The sequence below is a fragment of the Aulonocara stuartgranti genome, assembly GCF_965226115.1.
Source record: "Aulonocara stuartgranti genome assembly, chromosome: 2".
Lineage (NCBI taxonomy): Eukaryota > Metazoa > Chordata > Actinopteri > Cichliformes > Cichlidae > Aulonocara > Aulonocara stuartgranti.
Window position 1 is genome coordinate 34,501,400 of NC_138940.1, and position 24,649 is coordinate 34,526,048.

General features: G+C 41.1%; 1 protein-coding gene across 2 annotated transcripts in view; it reads right to left on the reverse strand.

Annotated features, from left to right (window-relative positions):
- The window catches only part of macrod1 (mono-ADP ribosylhydrolase 1), a 147,633-nt gene that overhangs the window by 42,312 nt on the left and 80,672 nt on the right, over nt 1–24,649 (reverse strand). For both annotated transcript variants that reach the window (XM_082546989.1, XM_082546988.1), the window contains exons 4-5: nt 22,753–22,782; nt 6,769–6,885 (exon numbers count right to left, since the gene is read on the reverse strand). In XM_082546989.1, the coding sequence (XP_082403115.1) occupies nt 6,769–6,885; nt 22,753–22,782 (147 nt within the window). The remainder of the gene's footprint in view (nt 1–6,768; nt 6,886–22,752; nt 22,783–24,649) is intronic.

Genomic DNA, 24,649 nt, shown 5'->3' on the forward strand with positions numbered 1-24,649 from the left:
AAGAAAGAGAAACAGACAGGGCAACATTTGAAGCAAGAAGATGGAGGTCTGAGAGGAGAAGAAGAGGGGGAGTCCGGGAGAGCTGCAGTGAGGATTTTAATTAGCGGTAATTGGCCACCGAGGGAACAGAAATTGGGAGACGGGAGGCAGGAAGAGAAGAGAGGGGTGCATAACAGCCAGTTTTTGACAGAGTGATATCTCTCTTGCTTTATGCCTCTCTATTTCCTTCAGTCCTTTTTCTGTCTGATCTTTTCCAGATCCATCTCACTCTCCCTCCATCTTTTTCCACCTCCAACTGTGCGATTCCCACTTTCCCCAAACAGTATCTTTTACTTTCAGCCAATTTCCCCAAAACACAAGACAATATACTGTGCTGTATTTGGCACAAGAGACACCAGAAAGTAATATCTGCAAGTAATACTAAAAAGTTTACCACGGTTTACTGAGGCGCAGGATACATTAAAAGTGTTATTTGGGGGGAGGGGCTGGGATCTAGAAAAAAAAGGTGTGATAAATATGTGTAGGACCTACATTTAAAATGAGCCGTTCTGTGATTAACTTGGTGCAAATTCAGGCTCATATTTACAAATGTATGTTAATAGTGTTTCCACAGGAAGTAGTTGCACCTGTACAAGTTGCAATAAGTTTCACAACTCGACCCTTAAAAATCTAAAGCTGTAGCAGATTTCAATTTGGCAGACAACTCCTTTGAGGTTGTCTCCTTATGAAGTCCTGGACCAATTTAAGCTCTCCCATTCTGGCCGTTTCCAATTGTGCATTTGCAGTGCACACTCCAGCAACCCTTGAACTTTCATTTTGGGGTGGAGAAGCAAGCCACAGTGAGCTACACTGCCTTCAGGTTTGAACACTGTAAGAGTCTGTCTTGTAGCTAGAAAAGCATATAGTTTCACCTGTAATGATTCTACACATGAAGATTGGATAAATTGATGAGTGGTTGCTGGAGATGCTGGCTGTCACCTGTTGAAATCAGGTGCATCTACCTCCTTGTGATTGCTTTGGTTGCTAGGAGATTACCAAATTGCCCATGTTTGCATGGAAGATGGTGACCTGTCTGCAAATACTCACTAGCTTGAGATATACTGGAAAAAATTGCCTTTTAAGTAGAAGTTGTTCTTTATCACCACACATTTCAAAAAGACACAACTTTTAGTTTCAGGGAAACGCTCTACATTTCTAGTTAAAGTCACACTTTTCTTAGTTTTACTTCCACTTCGTGGGTAGTTCGCAAACATCTGCTAAGTACAGGTGACTGAAGCCATCTGCTAGTGCTTGTGTTGGAGGTTACTGACAACAGCCAGCAGTCTCCCACTGTCAGAGAAGACACATTTTTCCCCAGTGATCAGTGGTTTCTAAACCTGTGCACCTGAGACCTTACATTGCTACTAGCTCTAGCCTGCTGGACCCAAACAGCTGCTAAACAGTTACAGTTTAACATGTAGTAAAGATGCATCTTTCCACAATAAACAAGATAGTTTTAGCCTTAATTGTAACTTCAGGTCAGCTCATCTTGAAATAATCTTGATGCTCTGGACCTACTGGAGTGAAAATAAGAAATACAGTTTAACATTTTTAGCTTGTTTTCTGAAATAATTACTTATTGGACATTTACACTGCTTCAACTGATCTCAAAGGAAAACAGGACTGTCAGGTATTAGCTGTGATAGCATGGCACTTACCACTGAGATCTGGGAACACAGAAACATTGCTGAAAACAGATACAAGTGGGAAACAAACAGAAGCTGCCATTTTATCTAGAAGTACAACTCAAAGTGAGTTCAACTGAAAAATGTAGGAGGCCACTGCAGATAAGTATGCTGTGCTCAGACTGATGTTTACAGGTAGGTAAAAAGCGCTGATATTACTCTTCACCTGCACAGCTGTTTGCTTTCAGCCTGGGTCATTAAACTATTTGGTGATTTTCCACAGTCTGACATTTTTATATATTTTTCCCCTTTCAAATTGTATTACTCTGCTGCCCAGACTGCGCTACATTACATTCACAGAAAGCTATTAGGCAGTAGAGCTGGCTGCTTGTTGTCTTTATTTGGAGTCTTGTTTTGTAATTTCATAATCATCCAGATCTTAACTCCAAATGTCAAAAATGTTTATTTTTTTAATCTGCAAACAATTTGGGAGGTTTAAGAGTGGTTCTGTAAAAACCCTCCACTTTACCAGATAATCTGGGCTGAACATCGGTGTCTGTGAGTCTCAGAGCAGTTTTCTCCTCCAAACGTTGACAGGAGTGAATCAGGGTTAAATGTGCCCAAAACCCCTGCTGTCTGAGCCTCTAGCTCTCTTTATTGACATCACTAAAGCCAAGGGGTGCTTTTTCTAACGGGGAAGTTGCCAGTTGTGTTATCTTTTGACCCACCCTCCTGCACCTTCTGTCCCCAGTGCTGTATCTCTGTGTGTTTGGGAGTAGAGCTGGCTGGGGAACAAGTTAGCAGGGTTACAGCTGTGTTTATCGGTACACAGGTGAGCTCAGGGCCATGAGTCGCCCAGACAACACGCTGGCCCAGGCTCCCTTGTCTGGCAACTGCAAAAAAAATAAAATAAATAAATAGAAGAAAAAGGCAAAAGAAAAAAGAGAGGAAAAAAAAACATTTGCACACACCTACACATGTGCAGAAGCATCTTACAGCATCTAACGGGCTCACAAGTGAGCAGCGCACACAAACAGGAGGCTCCTCTCCTAATCGAGTCCTAATTACAGTGGCTCATATGCCTCAAAGCTGACAGTTTCTGATTTAACTGCCTTTACATTTTGGCTGAGATTTGACTCCGACCTGGGCCAGCTGTCATTTATCAGCTTCCCCGAATTGCACGCAACTGTTGCTAAACAGCAGCAGTAGTGTGGCATGCACTCTGGGTGTTGCTAGGTTACGATACCAGGCTGCTGATGGCTAAGTGGCTGCGGGATCATCGATGGACACTCTGCATAGAGGGCTGACAGCAGGTCTTCTGGACCATTTGGCAACTTGTGAGTCAGATGCTCTTGAAATCCCACATCTGGTGGCAAGCCCATACAAATCAAGATCAAAGTGCTGCCTTTGAGACCGAGCCCATCTCTCAACCTTTCTGCCTCTCTCCTGTCGAGTTTCATTTTCATTTCTCTCTCTTCAGCTGTTCCTCTGCCTTCACGCATTCCTCTGCCTGCTTTGTCATCCCTCCTTTGCTTTCCCTCTGTTGTTGCTGTCTTGACTCGCTCGCCCTCCTGCTGAGAGGTAATCAAGCCCTGTTGTGAGTGTTTAAGCATTGGAGCAGACGCACGTTGAATTATTCTCAGGACTTAATATTTTGTCTGGGAGGGGAGAACCAGCCTCCTTACCACATGCTGGGTAAAGGCCACGCACACATAAGTGCAACACCGAGAAGTTGTGTGTGTGGATGTGCGCGCACACACACCCACACATGGTTAGTCAGTGAGTCAGTGAGTCAGAAAGTTGTCAGTCACACAGATCTCATGCTGACAGAGTTACAGGTACCAGACTGATAGGACCTGACAGGCAGACCCCACCGCGTGCAAGGATATACTGCACTGGCACAGCGTATCCACCAACACATGAGCGAACGCAGCCTGTGAAACAGGCTGTATGACTAAGTACAGGAGAGCAAAACAAATGCACACAATTGCACATAAATATGCACTCATAAAAAACCCAGTGACAAGCAGCCAAGCATCCGCTAACACGCACACAAAAATGACAGCTAACATCCTCAAAGTTAAACAAGTGAACCAACAAAGGAGAACAGACAATGTAAGAACTCATCTCCCCCTAATTCCCTTCAGTCTTCAGCTCCTCTCACATCTCTCCTCTCCTCTACGCCGCTTCATTTATTTCTTCCTCTCTCCAACTCTTTCCTTATCTATCTTTCCTACTCCTGCGCTCCATTCTGCCTTGAGCTCGCCTTTATCAGCGCTTCTTCTCCTTTTTTCCCCCCTCTCTTCTTTCCTTTTCTCTGCCACTGTGAACTTAAACTCTCAGTAGAACCAGAAGCTGATATCACACAGCCTCAGTGCTGCTTTAATCTCACTCGGAAAAAAAAACACCGACGCACGCTCACACCTGGGTGGCCGTTATAATGCTCAAAGCTTGGCTACTGCATTATTTCCATACCTATTAGTGTCATGCTCCTTTGCAGCTCCACACCCCCAGATGTCTTTCATTTCCCCCCCTACCTCAATCTAAATTGCCTCAAGTGATGTCATCACTATAAGACAGTTTATCAGATTTTCCTCAGCTCACTCCTGAGCCACAAACACATCCAACCTTCTCTCCATATTTAGCAGTAGTCCCCCAAAGCTGTGAACAGACTGTGATAAAAATCAGCGGAGTTCTCCTTTAAAATATCCCATTTAGAATAATGAAGGTATTACAGTTACCTCTCTTTGCCACACTTATAGTTTTTGTCATCTTTTGCATAAACCTTTAGCACTATAGTCCCACGCAGAGCTGATATTAGCCAATTAGTTGCCAATCTGAGTTTCACTTGTGGTTTTTTGGTGTTTCAAGCAGTTAAGCTGATAAAGATGCAAGACTGGTAAAGAGGCAGGACTCTAAAAAGAACAGGTGAGCCAACCTAGAAAACAACTAAATGAATGTTTGTCTATAGTGGCCGGTAAACCTCTTGACATTTGTGAGCAAAATGGCCCAAAAACACTCCTTGATCTAAAGCCAGAAGAAGGTAAATATGTTTGGCTTTGAGGCAAAAAGCCCAATTATTAGCTAAGCAATGCTAACACACTAAACGTGCACTAAACCGAGAAATAATCCATCAATTTTTTTTGCCATTTTTAACATTCAAGGCTGTGATTTGATCAAGCAAGAATATTAGAGAGAGATTATTGGAGATCACCTGAATCGCCTGGGTTTTTCAGCGAGCCAATAACTCTATATCAAATTACCCTGCTCCGCCTTGCAGAAATGTAACCAGACAGAAAGATACGAGCAACTGTGACTGGTCCTCTTGGTAATGATGCACTGTGTATGCATGTAAATTGATCTGTGCAAAGAAATGTTCTCTTGTGAAACAAAATGTAATATTTCATGTGTTTATTGTACAGTATGTGGTTATATCTAAATGCACGCAGTAGCCTGAAACATGTACAGTATAGTATATATCTTCAATGTTTGAAGATGCTGTTGACCACCGATCAACAAACTTTTTCTATATTTTTTTTAGTAAAAACTTCCATAAAATGATCTTTAATTTAGCAAGATTTATTCTTGTCCCTTAACTATATGTCTGTTTTCTTATTGTCTTCTCTGTTATGCTAATAATTTCATCTCAGTAAGACCTCAGTAGACACATCAGCTGAAGGCCAGATGCGTCTCTCAGGTCCTGTGTCAGGACTTTCTTAAGAACATGACTTTCAGATACTTTTCATCTGCTGTGGATATTTTTTTTTAGACCTGACACTTCTTCTTTTGTCCTCCACTTGTCCATTTTTCCTCATTTTATAAGGACACATTCTGAGATATGCCACGTTTTCAGTTAATAGCTCTTGGGAATCACCTTGTTGGTGCAAAAACATTATTTTATGTCTGTCAAGCTGTTTTATAGTCTGCATTATTCCTCAAATTCAACTAAAGAAATGGGAACAAATTATGCTTTTTTTGACAGGTTGCTTGTAACAAAGTGCCTAAAGATACCATTTAAAATGGTCTGTCATATGTGGACAACACGTAAGATAGGTGCTCCTTTTTTATTCTTGAATGGTTTATGGGTCAATTTGGTTTACCAAAAAAGCAAAAATTCCCATGAAAACCAAAAATTAGTGGTGAAAAAGTGTAAAAAGAACTTCAGAAAGCCCAGAGAAACAGAGAAAGTCTGGCTCCTTGGAAGGAAAATATAAAGAAAGGGGTGGTGTGGCTCAAGACTTTTGCACAGTACCGTACTTCAAGCTATCACAAAAAAGCTCGTCTAAGACAGTTCAGGCTGTGTTGACGATCAAGCTTGTTAAAATGATAGAAACTCAGATTTTTGGCTTATATACTGTATCCCCACAAAGGTTTGCTTAAAATATAAAGATATTAGGACTGGCTCCAAACTTTAAGGGAGTATTTTTATAGCAAAAAAATAACACAAATAAATATATTATAGTTAGAGGCTTATTTATGTCCCAATAACTGTGTTTTTCAGGGTTTTTAAAATAAAATTAAATGGCTAAAATAAAATAAAGTGACTGTCAGCTTTTGTGATTTATGTAAATGCAGAGTTCTGATCTCCTACTTAATTAAATGTCTTGTAGATATGAAGAAAGTTGGAGGAGAACACCTAGAAAAGTGCCTCCTGTCATGTTGACCCTACAGTTTCATCACATTACACAAGCAGCAGTGGAGTGCCACTTAATAATTGAGTTCCATTTACTCTGCTATAAATGGAACTCAGTGATACATCCGAGTTTGTGCTGCTGCTCGGGTTTGAGGTAAAGAGGGGAAACTGAGCTACTTTAAGACCTCTCTAAGAGAAAAAATGCACAAGTTATTTAAACTAATTCGTTAAAAGAGGAAATTGTTGATATTAAGACAGCACCAATTCCTTATTAAAAGCCATTTTTTAAATTCATGAAGCAGTTTAACCTTCGTTTTTCTAGAAAGACTCAACAGTGCAACTCTTTTTCCACATCATCCTGCATCCCTGTTACACTTTCCCACACATTCACACCTGGAAGCTGTCCAGCAGAAACACATGGAAGCAGCCTCACCGGAGCTGCTAGAAGTTACACAAACACTTTATACTCACACTTTGCAGGAAGGCGGTAGCCGCAGGTAATCTTGGCCTCTCCTGTCTTACAGCCGTTGAGCGAAGCACACTCCTTTTTTAGCATGGGACCAGCAGCGCGGTGGATCGCTCCGTCCACTGGAAAGGAGACGACAGGAGATTTTAAAAAGTTGGCCTACTTATGTGAATCCCCTGCAATCTCACTAATTACAGCAGCCAGAGTGTGGTTTGAAGTCCAGCAGACACTTTTACTGGAGTCGAGGCTTAGTGCTAAAAGGACCTGGATAATGTTGGTATTAGCGGTGAACGCTTGAATTTCCAGGCTTCTGCAGGTTACTAACTTTTCACCCCTAATCCTGCTTGCATCTGTCTCTCTACATGTCAGTCTATTTAATGGATTTTAAGGCTATTGCCTTCCTTAATTACTTGATTTAATGTGTTATTAAGGACTCAGCTGACTTTGACTTTTTGGGCAATTACTCTTTATTAATTAAATTTTCATAAATCTACATAATATTCATAAATGTGTATCTGTCTTTGATCCCCACCACATCTAAAGACCGTGACTGTGTTCATTTCCAGGAGGGCAATGATGCGGCTGAAGCAATTTTACAGCTGTGCCAATTACATTTTCAGACAGAATCTATGCACCCCTTGCAGTCAGACTTATTTCTTCAAAGTTCATTTTGATACAGTTTTATTATTATGATTTGCAGCATTATGAAAGCGAGAAAGAAGAATTTAATGCGTCTAATTCACACTTCAAGGAAAAAAAGCACTAAAAATATCAAACTTCAACAAATGAGCTTTTAAAATCATGTAAAACAATAATCCATCCACAGAGACACTATAACAGTAACCGTAATAACGTAGATTTTCTGTGATTTGATTGACTCATTGATCACTGATCAGCTGGGGTGAAGAGGAGGAATAAGCTGGAGGTCCAACCAAGTCTTCCAGAAATTACATTTACATATTCCCATTTTTCAGCATTCAGGTTCTTCTGTGGCGTTTTTACATTTCTTTTATTAACATATCGTGAAACCTTTTGGGACATTGTGGTTCACGGGCTTTAGCTTAACAGCCGAGGCCAACAGAGCACCCACGGGTGGTTTTTAATGAAAGTAAAACACCTGTTTGCTGAAAACATATTTCATTTGTTTGAATAATGATGACTAATGCTATTCTATGCTTTCTAATGATTTTGGGAAAGATCACGATTATCCTTAGATAAAAGTCAAGAGTGAGGAAAACCTCAGGAAATGCTCACCTGATTTACTGACTATAAATCACTTCATTATTTTTTACCAAACATTTTAAAACATAGTTGTCCCAAACCTTGTGATACATAACTGTACTCAAGTCAGTACTTTGAGGTGCGTAGGCATGGTCAGGTCAATCCAGTGAAGTTCAAAGAGAGCATCAGAATGAGGAAGAAAGGTGATTAAAGTGACTTTGAACGTTGGTGCCAGACGTGCTGCCCCAAATATTTCAGAAACTGTTGCTCTGCTGGGATTTTCACACAGATCCCTCTCTAGTGTTTACAGAAAATATTGTTTTTTTAAGTTAAATATTCAGTGAAAATCAGTTCTCTGGGCAAAAAAGCCCTGTTGATACTAGAGGAGAATGGTCAGACTGCTCTAAGCTGATAGGAAGGCAGTAGTAAGTCAAACAACCACTCATTAAAACCTAGATATACAGAAGAGCATCTCTGATTGCACAACACATGGAGTAGAGCAGCAGAAGACCACACCGGGTGTAACCACTGTCAGCTAAGAAAAGGAGACTGAGACTACAATTCACACAGGCTCACCAAGACTAAAAAGATTTGAAAAGTATCTCCTGGTTTAATGAGTTTTGATTTCTGCTGCAACATTCAGATGACAGGGTCACAATTTAGCATGAACACCATTAAACATTAATCCATGTGCCTTTATCAACAGCTCAGGCTACTGGTAGTGTAATTGAGGTAAGGGAGACTTTCTCAGCACACTCTGGCCCCCTTAGCACCAATTAAGCATCAGTGAAACACCACAGCCTGTCTCTGCGTTTTTGCCGACCATGTTCATCCCTTTATGACCACAGTGTGCCCATCTTATAACTGCTGCGTCCAGCAGGATACACATCGTGTCACAAAGGTAAAATCATCCGAAACTTGTTTACTCAACATGCCAATGAGACATGACACTACACTCAGGCCTCAACAGTTAGCAAATCTCAATCCAATAGAGCACGTTTGGGAAGTGGTAGAATAGAAGATTCACGTCGTGGATATGCAGCCCACAAATCTGCAGCAACTGTCTGATGTTGTCATGTCAAAAATGACCAAAATGTGTGAGGAATGTTTCCAGCAGCTTGTTGAATAAATGATGAATTAATACAGCTATGAAGGCTAAAGGGTTACAACCCAGTACTAGCAAGGTGTACCTAATAAAGTGTACAGTGGGTGTATACTCTAAATCAGGTGTGTAAAACATAAAACCCTGTGTTTCTATATGTTTTACAGCTTTTCCTGCAGATAAAGACCTCCCCCACAGATATTCATACTACACCAAAGTAATTGGTGGTGTAGGTATTAGTTAAATCAGGGGTGTCAAACTCCAGGCCTCAAGGGCCAGTGTCCTGCAGGTTTTAGATGCGTCCTTGATCCAACACGACTGATTTAAATGGCTAAATTACCTCCTCAACATGTCTTGAAGTTCTCCAGAGGCCTGGTAATGAACTAATCATTTGATTCATGTGTGTTGACCCAGGTCGATATCTAAAACCTGCAGGACACCGGCCCTCGAGGCCTGGAGTTTGACACCCCTGAGTTAAATAGTTCAATGACAGAAAAGTTCCTGTTTTTCAATGTCTACTAGAAATTTTACACTTTGTTGTTTTATAAAACAAAAACATGCAACACTGTAACTTTACCCATTCATCATGTAGAAAAACTAAGATGCACTGTTGAAATTGCACTTCTTTATCTTATATTGAGATATGAGAAAGTGGAGGTTCACTCGTCCGGTCCACTCAAGTTCAAAGTGGGCTGTAAATGGATGTAAAATTAGGTTTTGTTTGTTTTTAAACCAAGAAAAAGTTTCATATGAAAATAAGTAAAATCAGTTTGATGTACTGCAAGAAAGAACAGGTTCTTAGCTTCACCACGGTGGAGGAAGGCCATGGTGATATGAAAGGTAAGCCTTTCACTCACAGTTACAATTAAGGAACAATATTGTTTGAACCGTGAATGTGTTTTTAGGAGCACATGCAAAAGAAAGACTAGAAAAGCCAGCCTGAGCAGCATCTTATTTTCCCCCCAACAAAGGTCTGCAACACAACATCCATGACAATGGCACTGTCAGTTATCTGTGTGTTCTTTGTGCAGCCTCTCCACTCACACACACACCTACACACTGCAAAGATACACCGATGTATTGGAGACCTTGAGCTCAGGTGAAGTCAAGCACAACTTCTTCTAGAGTTAACAACTGCTCTAATTACTATAACTATAAAATTTTGTGGGTTAATAACACACATTGCCCTACCAGCTCGTACTAAAGTGATCTTTTCTACTCTAACATCCACTTTTGGCTTGTTTTACACAGCCACAGCTCTCTTGCAAGGCTAAAATGAGTTGCCAGAAACATTTTAAAATGAAAGCAATGTGTGAAGACTAACTGTGAGCCTAATTTGTTATCAATTTCCAGCTTTGCCAGATTCTAGAAAGCGCTGTTACAGACAGCCGCCCTCCTCTCTCTATAGCAGTGATTCTAGCAGCATGCTACTTTCTACTTCTATTCCACTACATTTTGAGAAGCTTTCACTACATTTATTTTAGAGTGCAGTTACTAATTATATAGTAGATTGAGATTATTAATATCAATTATACATGTAAGGAGAAACTATCCTATCTAAAAACAGACTACACCAAATAGCAATACACACCGATCAGGCACAACATTATGACCACCTGCCTAATATTGTGTCGGTTCCCCTTTGCTGCCAAAACAGCAATGGTCATTGAGGCATGGACTCCACTAGATCACACAAGATGTGCTATGATATCTAACGCCAAGGTGTTAGTAACACATACAGTAAGTCTTGTAAATTTCGAGGTGTCCAGCACATTTCACAGATGCTCGATTGGATTGAGATCTGGGAATCTGGAGGCCAAGTCAGCACCTCAAACTCATTGCTGTGTTCCTTAAACCATTTATGAGCCAGTTTTGCTTTGTGGCAGGGGGCATTATTGTGCTGAAAGAGGCCAGAGCCATCGGGGAATACTATTTCCATGAAAGGGTGTGCATGGTCTGCAACAATGGTTAGGTAGGAGTAACACATGGATGGCAGGACCCAAGGTTTCCCAGCAGAGCACTGCCCAAAGCATAGTACATCCTGGTGCGAGGTGTACTATGCTGTAAGTGTAAGTGACTAACACACGCCCGGCCATCGACATGTAAAAAAAAGGAAAACGCGATTGATCAGACCAGGCCACCTGCTTCCATTGCTACGTAGTCCACTTCTGATGCTTACATGCCCTTTGTTAGGACTTTTCGGTGGACAGGGGTCAGCACAGGTACTCAGACTAGTTTGCAGTTATGCAGCCCCATATGCAAAAAACTGCAATGCACTGTGTATTCTGACACTCTTCTACTGAACCAGCATTTTGAGCTACAGTAGCTCTTCTGTTGGATAAGACCCCACGGGCATCAGTGAGCCTTGGGTGTCCATAACTCTGTGAGTGGTTCACCAATGTTCCTTCCTTGGACGGCTTTTGATAGATACTGACCACTGCAGACTGGTAACACCCCACAAGAGTTGCAGTTTGGACACGCTCTGACTCAGCTATCTAACATCACTGTTTGGCCCTTGTCAAACTTACTCAAATCCTTACACTTGCCCATTTGTTCTGCTACTAACACATTAACTTTGAGGTCAAAATGTTCATTTGCTCCCTAATATATCCCACCTTATAGCAGGTGAAGAAATAATTAGTGTTATTAACATCACCTGTCAGTGATCATAATGTTATATTTGATCAATTGAGCAATAACCAACCAATGGAAAAAACATCCATCCATCCATTATACAATTCAGGGTTGTGGGGTCAGGCACTGACGCGAGGAAGTAGGACTGGTTCACCCTGCACAGGTTGCCATTTAAACATGCGCACTATGATAGTTGTCAGCACTTGTTCAAAATAGTTTAATATCATCAGTCCATATGCCAGAGCTCAACACATAGGTCTGGTTCTTATCTGTCTCTCTGTGTACAGACCAGACGTTACGGCGGTGTGTTTCGCTAAACTGAGTGGCTCCAGGCGGGGGCCTGGTGTTATCTGTGTTAAGCTGGCATATTGCTGAAAGGACTAGTACATCCTGGATAGGTTGCCAGTAAATATGTAGACATTTAAACATGTTCATGTGTGTTAATGAAAAGCATCCCTTTAATTCAATTAATCTTTGGTCGTCGTGTATGAGCAACATGTCGTTTTTCTAGAATATTAAATCTAAAGTTTGGATTCTAAATCAACCCAGAATCAGGCACATGTCAGAAATGGATTCGTCACAGCACTGTGACACTTGTCAGCACTGGTTCAAAATAGTTCAATAGCATCAATCCATATGCCAGAGCTCAGCACATTGGCCTGTGGTTCTTATCTGTCTCTCTGCGTACAGACCAGCTGTTACAGCGGTGTGTTTCGCCAAACTGAGGCGCTCCAGGCAGGGGTCTGGTGTTATCTGAACATTATTGTGTTAAGTTGGCATATCGCATGCGGCGCTGAGCCGTGGTGTGCCATGTCATGCTGTGCCATGTTGAACTGGGCCACGCTGTGAGCGAAGCACAAGTGCGAGGGTGTGACAAACAAGTTCTGAACAGTGGCTACCTCCTCAGGGTGCTCAGAAACTAGCTTAGATATGTGTGTATGCGCATGTGAGTGATATATTGTGTGTGTATATCCTTGTCAAAGCATATGTGCAGCTGTGGACACTGTATTTATGAGTGTATTTTCAAGTGTACGTGTGGCGTGTGTGTGATGAGTCCTTGAGGTGACACAAAAATACGCTGCACACCAACTTTGAAGCAGGCCAACTCTGAAAGAGAGAACAAGTGTGATAAGACAGAGAGATGGAAAGGAGAGAAGGGGAGGAGGGGAGGGGAATAAGCAAGAGTAGCAGATGTAAAATAGTCTGGAGGGAGAAAAAGAAACAAGCAAGAAAAACAACATAAAAAAAAGAAAAGGAACTGACTTGGAAATTAAACCAACAATACCTTTTTTTTTTCCATTCGTTGCTGCATGTTTGACAGATACACAAATGTGTATGTGCCTCTCTGTGTGCCTACTAGTGCAAACTGGCCTTTTCCCCTCCAGTCTTTATGAGTGGACTGCATAGCCTTGAGCTACAGCAGTGCTTTTTGACCCAAGTACTGCCCTGCCCTCACTCTTACACAGCTGTAATACAAGCTTGCGAATGGAGCTGAAAAACATCCACACTGAGGCTTGCACACACACATGCAGCTACACACTCTAGAGCACATATGCATGGGTGCACATACAGCTTTAAATACAGCTGAATGCCAAAATTAAGGAACACGTGTCCTGGCACAGAAACACTGTTTGGAATACATTTAATTTGGGAGTTTAATGTGACTACAAAGGATGGCGAACTGCTGATTTCCACTTGTTACAATGACCCCTTACATCAGGCGCAGGGCCAAGGGGGCTGCCGAAATCTGATTTTAGATCCCCGGTGCTAAGGTGTTAGCCTATTACTGGCATGGATGAATGACTGCGCAGGCCTTCTGAGTTCAAGTCCCCAGATCTAAAGCCTTTCTATGAAGTGACCAATCACATTCTTATGTGGCGAGTCACACAGGGACACAAAAAAACCAAAGAGGAAAGAAACACGCCCACGGAGACACACAAAAGATGACTTTTTAATCCCAGAAACCAGCACTTCCTGTCCTTTTAGCTCCAAATAAGATCATTTTAATGTCATGCTCAACATATTTTCTTTCACATGAGTTGCTTTTTCCATTTAGCAAAAGGCAGCTTTGATATTATCATGTTTAAATTAGATTGCTCCTTGCTAAATGGAGATGATAGGAGGCAGACAAAAGAACCTGAACCTGGTGAGTATGGTTAATAAATATCCATACACCTATTTAACCACTCCATGACTCCCACCTCTTTAACACAGACAAGCTATCCCTGTCACTGCACTCACTGAACACAGACCATGTTAGCTTTCTTTCAGTCTACAGTAACTTCTGACTCCATGGGAGCCAGTGTAATAGCCCAGCATGAGCACTGCATGCTACTGAGTAGATTCAGACACTGTTCTGTCACTTGAATGGTGCCAGAAATATGAAGGGGGGGAACTCATGAGCAGAGGGGGAAGCAAATGAAAGATGTGCTTGAAGCAAAGCGGCACCAGCAGTACCTTGTCAATGCAGACGGCTATGTAAGAGTCGCTTATGGGCACCAATATCGCTCTAGAAAACAATATGAGTGGATTTGTTGAGTTTCTAGACCAAAATCATTTTTCTGCCAGAAATATTTGCCTTTTTTTAAAAATAGTAGAAAGGCGAACAAAAGAATTGTCTTGCATGTGTTTTCTATGAGTTTCCACCACTATTAGTATTATACTAGTATTCCACACATATAATTTGAGACCAGCATCTATAATGTACTTGTGGTTTTGGTGAGCTATAACAGCTGCCAAGTGGTCAACTCACTTCACAATGTGATATCTGAACAACTATTGGATGTATTGCCACGCATTTCACACCAGCCGATTCTCACTGAGACCCATTCATTTATCCATCCATTCGCTGCCGCTTATCCTTTTCAGGGTTGTGGGGGGTGCTGGAGCCTATTCCAGCTGTCACAGGGCAAGAGGCAGGGTACAGATCAAATTTTGTCATATTTTAAGGGTAAAGGTAGTTGTTTTTTTAGGTTATTTCACAGAGAAAAAAAATATACGGTATTCAGAAATAAACGGCGAAAAAGTCTTTTCCTTCAGAAATGGAGCATCATACCAACTGTTCATTTGCAGCGGAGGCAATTTTAAATTTTTGTCTGCACCTTCAAACTCAAGATATGAAGAAGGAAAATACCTAAGTTTTATAATCTAAGAAGGAGTCTCCTTGATCAAAGAAATGAAAGCACAGGTGGAAGAGACCATGCAACCTGTATCTGGATCAAATGTCACCCTCTTCCTCCTCACTGAAAGTCATGACTCTAACACACGAAACGTGCATAAATATGCTTTTTTATTTCCAACATTGTTGCAATTTCTTATGGTAGCAGATTAGACATGCGGACCTCCAGACATCTAACAATACGCAGACTAAACAACAACTATGGCTAATGTTTGATTTGAGTTTCTCGCCTAACAAAGGAGGACAGCTAGTATCTACTGTAGAGGATGTAATCTACCAATGGGAAGGTCAGCGGGTCAATCCCTGGCTCCTTCAGCCCACATGTTGAAAGATACTGAACCCCCAAAAGCCTGCGATACACTGGAGTGTGAGTGTGTAAGGTAGTTAGAAAGTTATTGAAAGTATAAAATAAGATGCTGTATGAATGTGTGAAAGCGTGAATGTGGATTGTATTTAAAAAGTGCTTTGACTGCTCTGTTAAGCTATAAAACGCTATATAAATATCAATCCATGTAGCAGTAACAAGAACTTTTCACATCTACAACAAACTTCTCTGCTAGTTTCATGGCTGTCATGGTTACCCATGTCCAGCAGTGATGACAGCAGTTGCTCAGATGTACTGAACTGGACTGGACTGCACCGCAGGTTGAAAATGAAGCTGGATGGGTAGCCAGAACAGCGCAATCTAAAGCCAAAAGGTTGTGGTCAAGTTTCAGTACATGAAAATCTGGGGGTGAGAACAACTTGTTCATTTATAGTCCCCAAGGAATAAAGTCTAATGACTTCCTCTAGTACAACCAGCAAGCTGTAATGAGTGCTTTTAAGTTTTATTTAAAAACAAAACAAAACTATTGCCTATTCTTTGCAATTTGATGCAGAAATCTATGCCTACCTAAAGATGAATTACCAGCATAACAGACTAATGTTAGTGTGATCAAGTGCAATAATAACCTATTTAACGGTGAGCCTGTTAGGTGCCATTATGTAATGTAATGAGTGGTTTTTGATATGGTGACGAGGTGTTCGGTAGATTAGCCTCAGCAGGCCACCAGAGAAATGTCATTACAGCGCAGGTGTTGACTTTATCACAACAGAAATGGCTTCTTTCACATTTATAATGTATTCTTCCTGTTGATCAAGTTAGCTATTAAAAGTTTTTTCTAAAACTTTTTAACATCCATTGTTGTTTAATAGCTAAGGGTTACTTTATAACTTTTTATACACGATTAATAATCAGAGGAGCTGGTAGGAAGTTTTTTCTACTCACCACAAGTACTATAAAGTATGCCTGTAATTTTGTACGCCCTCATACTGAAACATGCCGTTCTTTGACACACACATACACAGTTGGAAAACAATGAGTGTTATAAGAGAAGCACTTGGGAGAGAATTGTGAGGTTTCACTTTTTTTTACTGTCTATTTTCACCGTGGAGCTCTTGCTCTCTATTGTTGCTCTTTTAGGAGGCTTGTTATTGATTTCCAGAAAATATCAGATGTCAGTAAGATTTATGATGTAAGCAGGCTGCAACCACTTCTACTGATGTTGAAAATAAAACTTTTCATGACTGCTGTCTTTAACTGATCTGAATATAGGACCCAGGATAGATCAATGTGAATTTCATGACCTCCTTTATTTCTAGGGACTTGATGCGTTTGATTCTAACTACATTAACTTGTAACTTTTACAGCACTTGAACCTGAGTTGCTCATGGCTCAGTCCCAATACAGAGTAACAATAGCATGGAAGCATCCTTGCCAGTAGGGGGTTCAAAAATAATAACCAGTGTTTGCTCAGTGACTGCACTGAAATTTCTTGCTGTAAGAGACCAATTGCAAGTAGTTCTAGTAACAAACTTCCCCAGAGATTAAGTTTGTAACACCCTCAATTTCTGGCTAACCACTTTTGATCACGAGGCAGTTGCACAGATCTCCAATCTGATGCAGCCACTCTCAGACAGATTAGCAATTATTCCTCACCTTTGCTGCCTACTTTATAAACGCAGGCAGACTGCCAATACCTTGAAATCAGTCTTAGTCAGTCTATGCTGAAGAGTACAACTTGTCTGTTATGTGTCTCTCTACAATAACACTGAGGCATTTCCAGGTCAGTCAAGAAATACATCTTTTCAGCATGTCCTGGGCCTGGCCCGGGGGGTCCTTCTAGTGGTACATGCCAGGAACACCCAGGAGGCGGCCAAGAGGCACCCCAATAAGATGCCCGAACCACCTCAACTGGCTCCTTTTGACATAGAGGAGTAGTGGCGCTACTCTGAGCCTCTTGAATGACTGAACTTCTCATCTTCCCAATATTATTATTAATCTGACTGAATTTATTGCAAACATTTTGGTCGTGATACTGTCTTCTCTAGTACAATTCTAGTACAAGGCAGAGATTTCAGACACAACAATAATATTCCAGCAGTCTGAAGCCTCACTCTAATTGATTTATGTAATTTATATGTTTCTGTTGATTTCCTTTTGGTCTTTTATTGCATAGGAACTGGATTTTGTAAAGGCTGTTTGTCTGTATTGTTTATGCTTATGAATGTAAAAAATAAATAAATTCATCACAAATGAAAATCACTTTTCTTGGGAAGCAAAAAAAGTCAAACTGACATTGCCTTAATAAAAAATACCACCAATATCAGGTCTTTATAAGCCACTTAGACACAGAGTCATTTAAAACGAGCAATGAGTTTGGTGTCAAAGGATACTTGTTGTTCATACTCCACTGACTCTGTGCAAATGAAGCATGTGAACTACTCGACCATTAGTCTTAATTGGCTACACCTAATGCAACCAATAGACATCAACCGATTATAACACAATAACCAGGGAACACATTTATATCACTAGACACACAAAAACACACAAAACATGAAATATGCCAAATTAATTTTCATCCTAAAAAAAAAATCATGCAAAATTCATAATTTAGCCTTTATTATCATACTAAATATCACTTCACCGTTTTCTGCTATTGAAGCTCGGTCTTTTGGGGAATCAGAGATGGAGTGCACAAACAAAAAAAAAAAAATAAAATAAATAAAAACAATGGGGAATGGAGAGACACTCACACACAGACAGAGAACGACGAGACGGGAGACTGAAGAGCACAGTTGGACAAAAAGAAATGGCTTTGGAAGGGGATCAAGTGTAAAACAAATAAATAAATAAAAGGTGTGTAGGTGAAAAGAGTGGGTGAGACTAAAAACAAAGAAGGGAGAGATGAATGTTAAGCAGGGTTCCAGAGAGGAATAGATTAAAAGGATGCAATGCATGGATGAATACAGGAAGGATTGAAATTAGTGTTTTGGCTTCTTTACCCTGTTAAACAGGCGGCTGACCAGTTTAGGTGTTATCACATCTCCCTCGCAGGCTCTGTATTGACTGACTCTGGGGGAGAGAGGGAGGGGATGTAGGGGGACTGTGAAGTGATAATTGGCGATATGCTTACCTGGCGCGGAGCCTGCAACCTCCAGCAGGGCACAAAAACAAACACACACACTCGCACACACACACACATTCTCTGCTATTGTTCTGTGCCACGACAAGCTTTACCTCAAACCGCCCACCCTCAACAAACACATCCACACATAAGAAAACACACACTCATGGGTAGCTTGGCATAAGAGTAAAACCAATCCTGAAGTCTCTCCTATGGAATACTAATACGATTGCCCTTGCCAGCTGACCTCTTATAGGCCAAACAGGCTGTCTGTCAAACTAATGGGGCGGAACGCTGGCATATTGCTTTCCCACAATCCCTCAGCAGAGCCGGGACACTCATTTACTTCAGTCAGCTTGTTGCCAAGGCAACATTAAGGATGGTTCTGGTGGTGGATGGACGCACAAACACGCACGCTGCCTCTCCTACGATTCTGTATAGGCACCTGTGTATATGTGCAAACTTGAACTCACAAACAAATGCAGCGCAACCTGTTAAGTGTTACTACCGTGAACTCTTGCGCACACAGACACGCACGCACGCACACGCATATATGAGTGTTGCTAACAGCAGTGAAACAGATGAATTTATGTATGCGGCTGACAGCACTGTCTGCATGCGGAAGGTACACTAAGTGCTCTTTGTCTCTAGTCTCATCTCCATGCTCCAAAATTCTCTCCCTTCATTCACAATACATGCTCTCCTGTTCATTTGTTCTGAAAGCCAAGCAGACAAGCCTATTCTTCTCCGCCTGTATTTTTCTCCCCATCCAGACAAGGAGAAAGCAAAAAAAAAAAACCCAAAAAGGGCTGCAGACACACAAGGACGAGAGCCGAGAGACTTCCAGTACCGGGTTTCAAACTCCATCGTTGTTCTTGAGGATTGATTACAGATGTCATCTCATGCAATTTCAGCCTGAATTTTTTAGCTGTGCAACATTTTCTTTCGTGTTTCCCCATCGAAATGAAAAAATGCAAGTGGATGAAATTTTAATTGGGACTGTGCTCATCTATTGTGCACGGTCTTAAAACCTAAACCAATCATAAGCCGGCAGTGTCTTTGTGGCTGGCTCACATCCTGTGCAATCTGTCCCTACAGACCCAGAGCAGGATCTCTGACAGCAACTGTCTGTGTGTCTGTAACTGTGTCTCTGTTTGATCAGTAACTTGTTATTATGAAACCGGAACATCACAGCAAGTGAGGGTTTTGAATGTATGATCACATGATTTGGTTTGACAAGTGCTTAAAGCTGAATTCCAGATCTCAATTTCTATCTTAATATTTTGCTCATAGACGATTTTTACTTGAAAAGTGTTTTTTTGCTGGCTTCTGTGATTGCTCTGCATGTAACAGGAAAATTACCAACCAGGCAACCTGCGTCTGGGTTCACAAACTTCGTTTCAGGGGTTTGGTTCTTGTGATACCAATTTTCTTTACTGCTTATTGTAATAGAAGTGTGGTGGGTGACCAACGTGCAATCTTCAGAGCTGAAAAAGGAAGCCAGTGTGCCATGCAATACAAGTTGTTCTGAATGCTCAAATATATAGAAGAGTGCTATATAATTTTAAAGCTATATAATCTTGTCACTACATCACGGCTCGTCTCTCCTACATCACCTAAATCCCCTTTTAAAGGTAATTTATTGTGTTGCATGCCCGCTGTGTCGTCGTCACAGCTTGGTCACCATTCATACTGGCACTCAATGTTTCCTGGACTTGCGGCAGTCTCCTCCTGAACAACAGATGTCCCCACTCAAAAAAAATCCTCTGCATTATCACTGATACAGAAGTGGAAAAAATTATAACAGGAAGCAAAGTGATACAGTGATTAAAGTCACTTTCAGTATTTGTCGCTGTTCAAAAGGGCCACAACGGTGAGCATAAAGGTGTACAGTCCAGTCGGGAAACTTCACAGGTGTGCAGTTGAAATCAGAATGAAGGCAGAATGCTCATAGATAAGGAAATAAATTCCCCCCATGGAATGAAAATGCTCTGAAAATATAGTATCAAAGCTATGAAATTACTGTTGAGTGACAACACTGTTCACGAACTGCTGACTTATGTGTTAAACTGCACTTAAAACCCCATGGCTACCCTGCTAAATGAATAAGGAAACTGTAGTTTTCATCCTTAAAGATTGTTTACAATGTCTTGAAATGCAGAAAACAGCTGCACGCTGTATCAGTGAAAGCTGATACTTCTTGGAGGCCACATGCCAGTGAAAAAACACTTTAGCGTGCCATTCATCCCAAAGGTACGCACTGACATATGGTGACCTAGAAGAAGAATCTGTGTTGGCTCTAACAATTTTAACAGCATCCATTCAGAGATTAAACTGATATATGTTCATGTCTACATGAATAAATGTTTATACAAAGATAATGGTAACTGTCTGGCTGACTAAACCTCTATCATCTTGGCTTTCTGTTCCATTTAGAAAATCAATCAAAGCAGTGAAATGTTGAAATAGCAGATAAGCTCAGGAATAAATGAGCAACAGCAGCCAGTGGACATAAAAAAAGGTTAATTTCCTGCCCTTGAGTTTGTTGTTGATGCACTGCATCAGCTCAGCACTCCTCCAGATTGAAGTGCGAAAAACAATGTCGACAGGTGTGCGTTTGATCTAACTGAATGACATTTACCCAGTTACCCTTGAGACTGAGAGGTAAAGAACCGTAAAGACCTTTTGTTGCCGCACCTTTGATGGAAAAAACAACTCACTAAAGCTGAATGAATGAATGCATGGTTACTCAGTGCAGAGTGTGATCCTGGCAAATGTAGATGTATAGTAAATGATTTTTGTGTGTGTGTTTTTTCCCCACTTGGCCCTCCGCTTGCATCTGTCGATCCCAAGTGGCCGTCATCGCTCTCGTCTTTCTCGTCTTCTTTCTCTAAGCATCGTTTCCCTCCCTCTCTCTTGTTTGTTCCATTCTTCCTCTTGTCACTACCCTTACCTATCTCTAATTAACACCTACTCCAGGCTCTATCTGCCTTAGCAAACCCCAAAGGACAGAGCTGAAAAGGGAGATGGAGACAGAAAAATACATACAATAAAAAATGAGGGAAATCAACTGAGCAAGGGGGGGGGAAATGGTGCAGAGTGGCACAGAAAGAGAGAATAGACAGATTCAGATGGTGGCTCTTAATGTTGGCTCGTTCAGCTGGTCGGTGGAAATGTTTACAATGAAAACAGCTGCTGTGGTTAAATTTAACTGAATAAAAACATTAACTAAACCACAGTGATCAACATAAACATGCTTTACACGGGCACTAATGCACCCAGTGTGACGCATTCACATGTTCGAGGGCTCTCTAGAAACCATCTGTCTTTGTAAAGCCATCAGAGACCTCAGGACAACATCAAACGACGCTGTAGATCTCGAGGTGCTTGACTGCATGTGTGTGTGTGTGTGGCAACAGGAAGAGTGTGGCATCCATTTTTGTGGCTTGAGCCTCAGCTGGTGTTTATCAGTTAAGGTGGAGCCCGTGTGTGTGTGTGTCGTGTATGTGTGCATATGGACACTCAGGACTTCAGTAGATCATTTCAGGCAAGCAGATGCACGGTTGTAAGCTGACATACGAATGCACATACACGCGAATATACAGACATGCAGGTGCACCACTTGATACTTCACCACAGAGACTGCAAAGAAAAAGGCTGCATGCAGACTAACATACAAATAGGAAGGTTAAAAACGGCAGTGTGAGCGAGCCGGGCTGAAAGGCTAAAGCTGTTTGGCCAAATGAAGACAAAGAAAACGACCACAGGCAAATGCACCAGCACCCAAATTTGCAAGCATTAACAAACACACACACAAGTTGAGTAAGGTGCGTGCGCACATGTTTTAGTGAATCTGGCTACTGCATTAGCAATACAGATTTATTGCAAGTATCGATTACCCACGGACGTCAAACATCACACACCCGCAGCAAAGCACTGAGTCAACAATACACTGAAAAATGTTTATTTCCACAGCACTCCACACCCATAAATTACGAACTATTGACTTCACACCTGCAAACACGTAAAAAGCACAGACACACACACAGACATAGGCACACACCCTCACGAGCTGCATGCAAAAGCACCTTGAACACCTGCCACAACAAAGAGCTACCTGCTACCTTACACAAAGAAAAATATAGACAGACACCACACATGGGGCATAAAACACTCGCAAACACGTACACCAACACACACGCACGCACGCTCGCTCGCTCTTTTTGGCTCGTAAATTGCACTGCATCATCTGATTAAAAGAAGTGCGACAATTTTAAATTATTTGGTGTCCACAGACGACCATTTGCACCACAAAGCCATGCCATTAATAACAGCTGAGGCCTGCACGTATCTTGGCAGGCACACAAACATAGACGACCAAAGGATCAGACAGGTGGTAACTTACCTCCACCTCCACCGAGCAGAGTGTTGTTGGCTAAAAGAGAGACAAGAAAAAAGAAATGATTGTGAATACAACTGAAGCGTAATTAATAAGGCTTAAACTGTCACCGCAAGCAATAATTAAAAAGTCGGAGGACACAAAACTAATTAAATTAAGCAAAAATGTCTGTAGTGTATATATGGCGAGAATGTCTTTTCAATTTATGGCTATGTATTTAGCCAGATAAACAGCTAAGTATTACACTTAGCTATTAGATTTCTATTTTAAACTGCAAATAATATTTGAGGGTTGGACTGAAATAAGAACAAGAAGATGTCTTTTAATTTTTTGGACCATACCAACCTGTGATTGCTATTTGTTAAACTGAATAAATACCTGAACAGATCAATAACAAAAATACCCATGAGTTGCAGCCCTCATCACATCTAATATAAAATGTTACACAGGTCTGTGATGAATAGTGCAATCACGTTCTCATTACATCCAGGTGATATAAAACTCCAATTACTACAATGAGCAGATTTCATTTTTTCCCATTATGATTATTCAGTTATTTTAATTGTAAACCGATTACCCCTAAATGTCAAACTGAAGCCCAAACAAACAATACATTTGATGGCACCTCATCCAACAGGAAGTAGTTTTAACACTTGCTTTCTCTGCCTTACCTCTGCATAACTTTTCACTATGATTTGAAACACCTCATTTTGGTTTTAGAACATATTCTGTGCACAGTAGTACATTTCATGGAGACATTTCCTACTTTAGTGTCCAACTGGTCCTAATGAAAATGTACATTCACTACGCACTTCATTAGGAACAACTGATCAACTGCTCATTAATACAAATATCTAATTAGCCAATCACATGGCAGAAAAATCAGTGCATTTAGGGCATGTAGATATGGTCAAGATAACCTTTTGAAGTTCAAACTGAGCATCAGAATAGGGAAGGAAGATGCAGTAGAGCATCTATTAACATCAAACCTTGAAACAGATGAGCTACAATAGCCACTTACAGTGGCTTGCAAAAGTATTCAGCCCCCTTGAACTTTCCCACATTTTGTCACATTACAGCCACAAACATGAATCAATTTTATTGGAATTCCACGTGAAAAACCAACACAAAGTGGTGTACACGTGAGCAGTGGAACGAAAATCATACATGATTCCAAACATTTTTTACAAATAAATAACTGAAAAGTGGGATGTGCCAAGAACAGGAAAACTGAGGGCACAGTTTGCACAGGCTCACCAAAGCTGGTCAAGAGAAGACTGAAAAAAATGTTGCCTGATCTGATGAGTCAATATTTCTGCGCCAACATTCATATGGTCATGTCAGAATTTGGTGTAAACATCGTCAAAGCACACCAGTAGTCCTGCCTTATATCAACGGTTCAGGTTGGTAGTAGGACTGTAATGGTGTGGGGGGAATTTTCATGTTTTGGGCCCCTTTTTACCATGTTCATTCCTTTACCACACATCATCTGATGGCTACTTCCAGAAGATAACACACTATGTCACAAATCTCATATCACCAGATCTCAATTCAATAGAGCTTTCATTTGTGGTACAATGGGAGATTTGTATCATGAATGTGCAGCTAACAAATCTGAAGCAAGTGTGTAGTGCTGTGCATCTTTTTGGATCTATGTCATGACAAATAGGGCCGGAACATATCATACCGTTCACAGTAATACCGGTATAATGTTGGGCAACGATAAGAAAATGAAATATCGCAATAGATTATGGGTAAAACACGCATGCGCAGTGCCTTTGTTTTCATACACACATGGCGGAAAAAGCATGGCGGCGACGCAGAATGAGAAGGGCGAAAGCGGATTGTTGAATGAAACGGATGAACCAGAATTGGTTTGTAAAAATGCTGCAGCTTCAGTGGT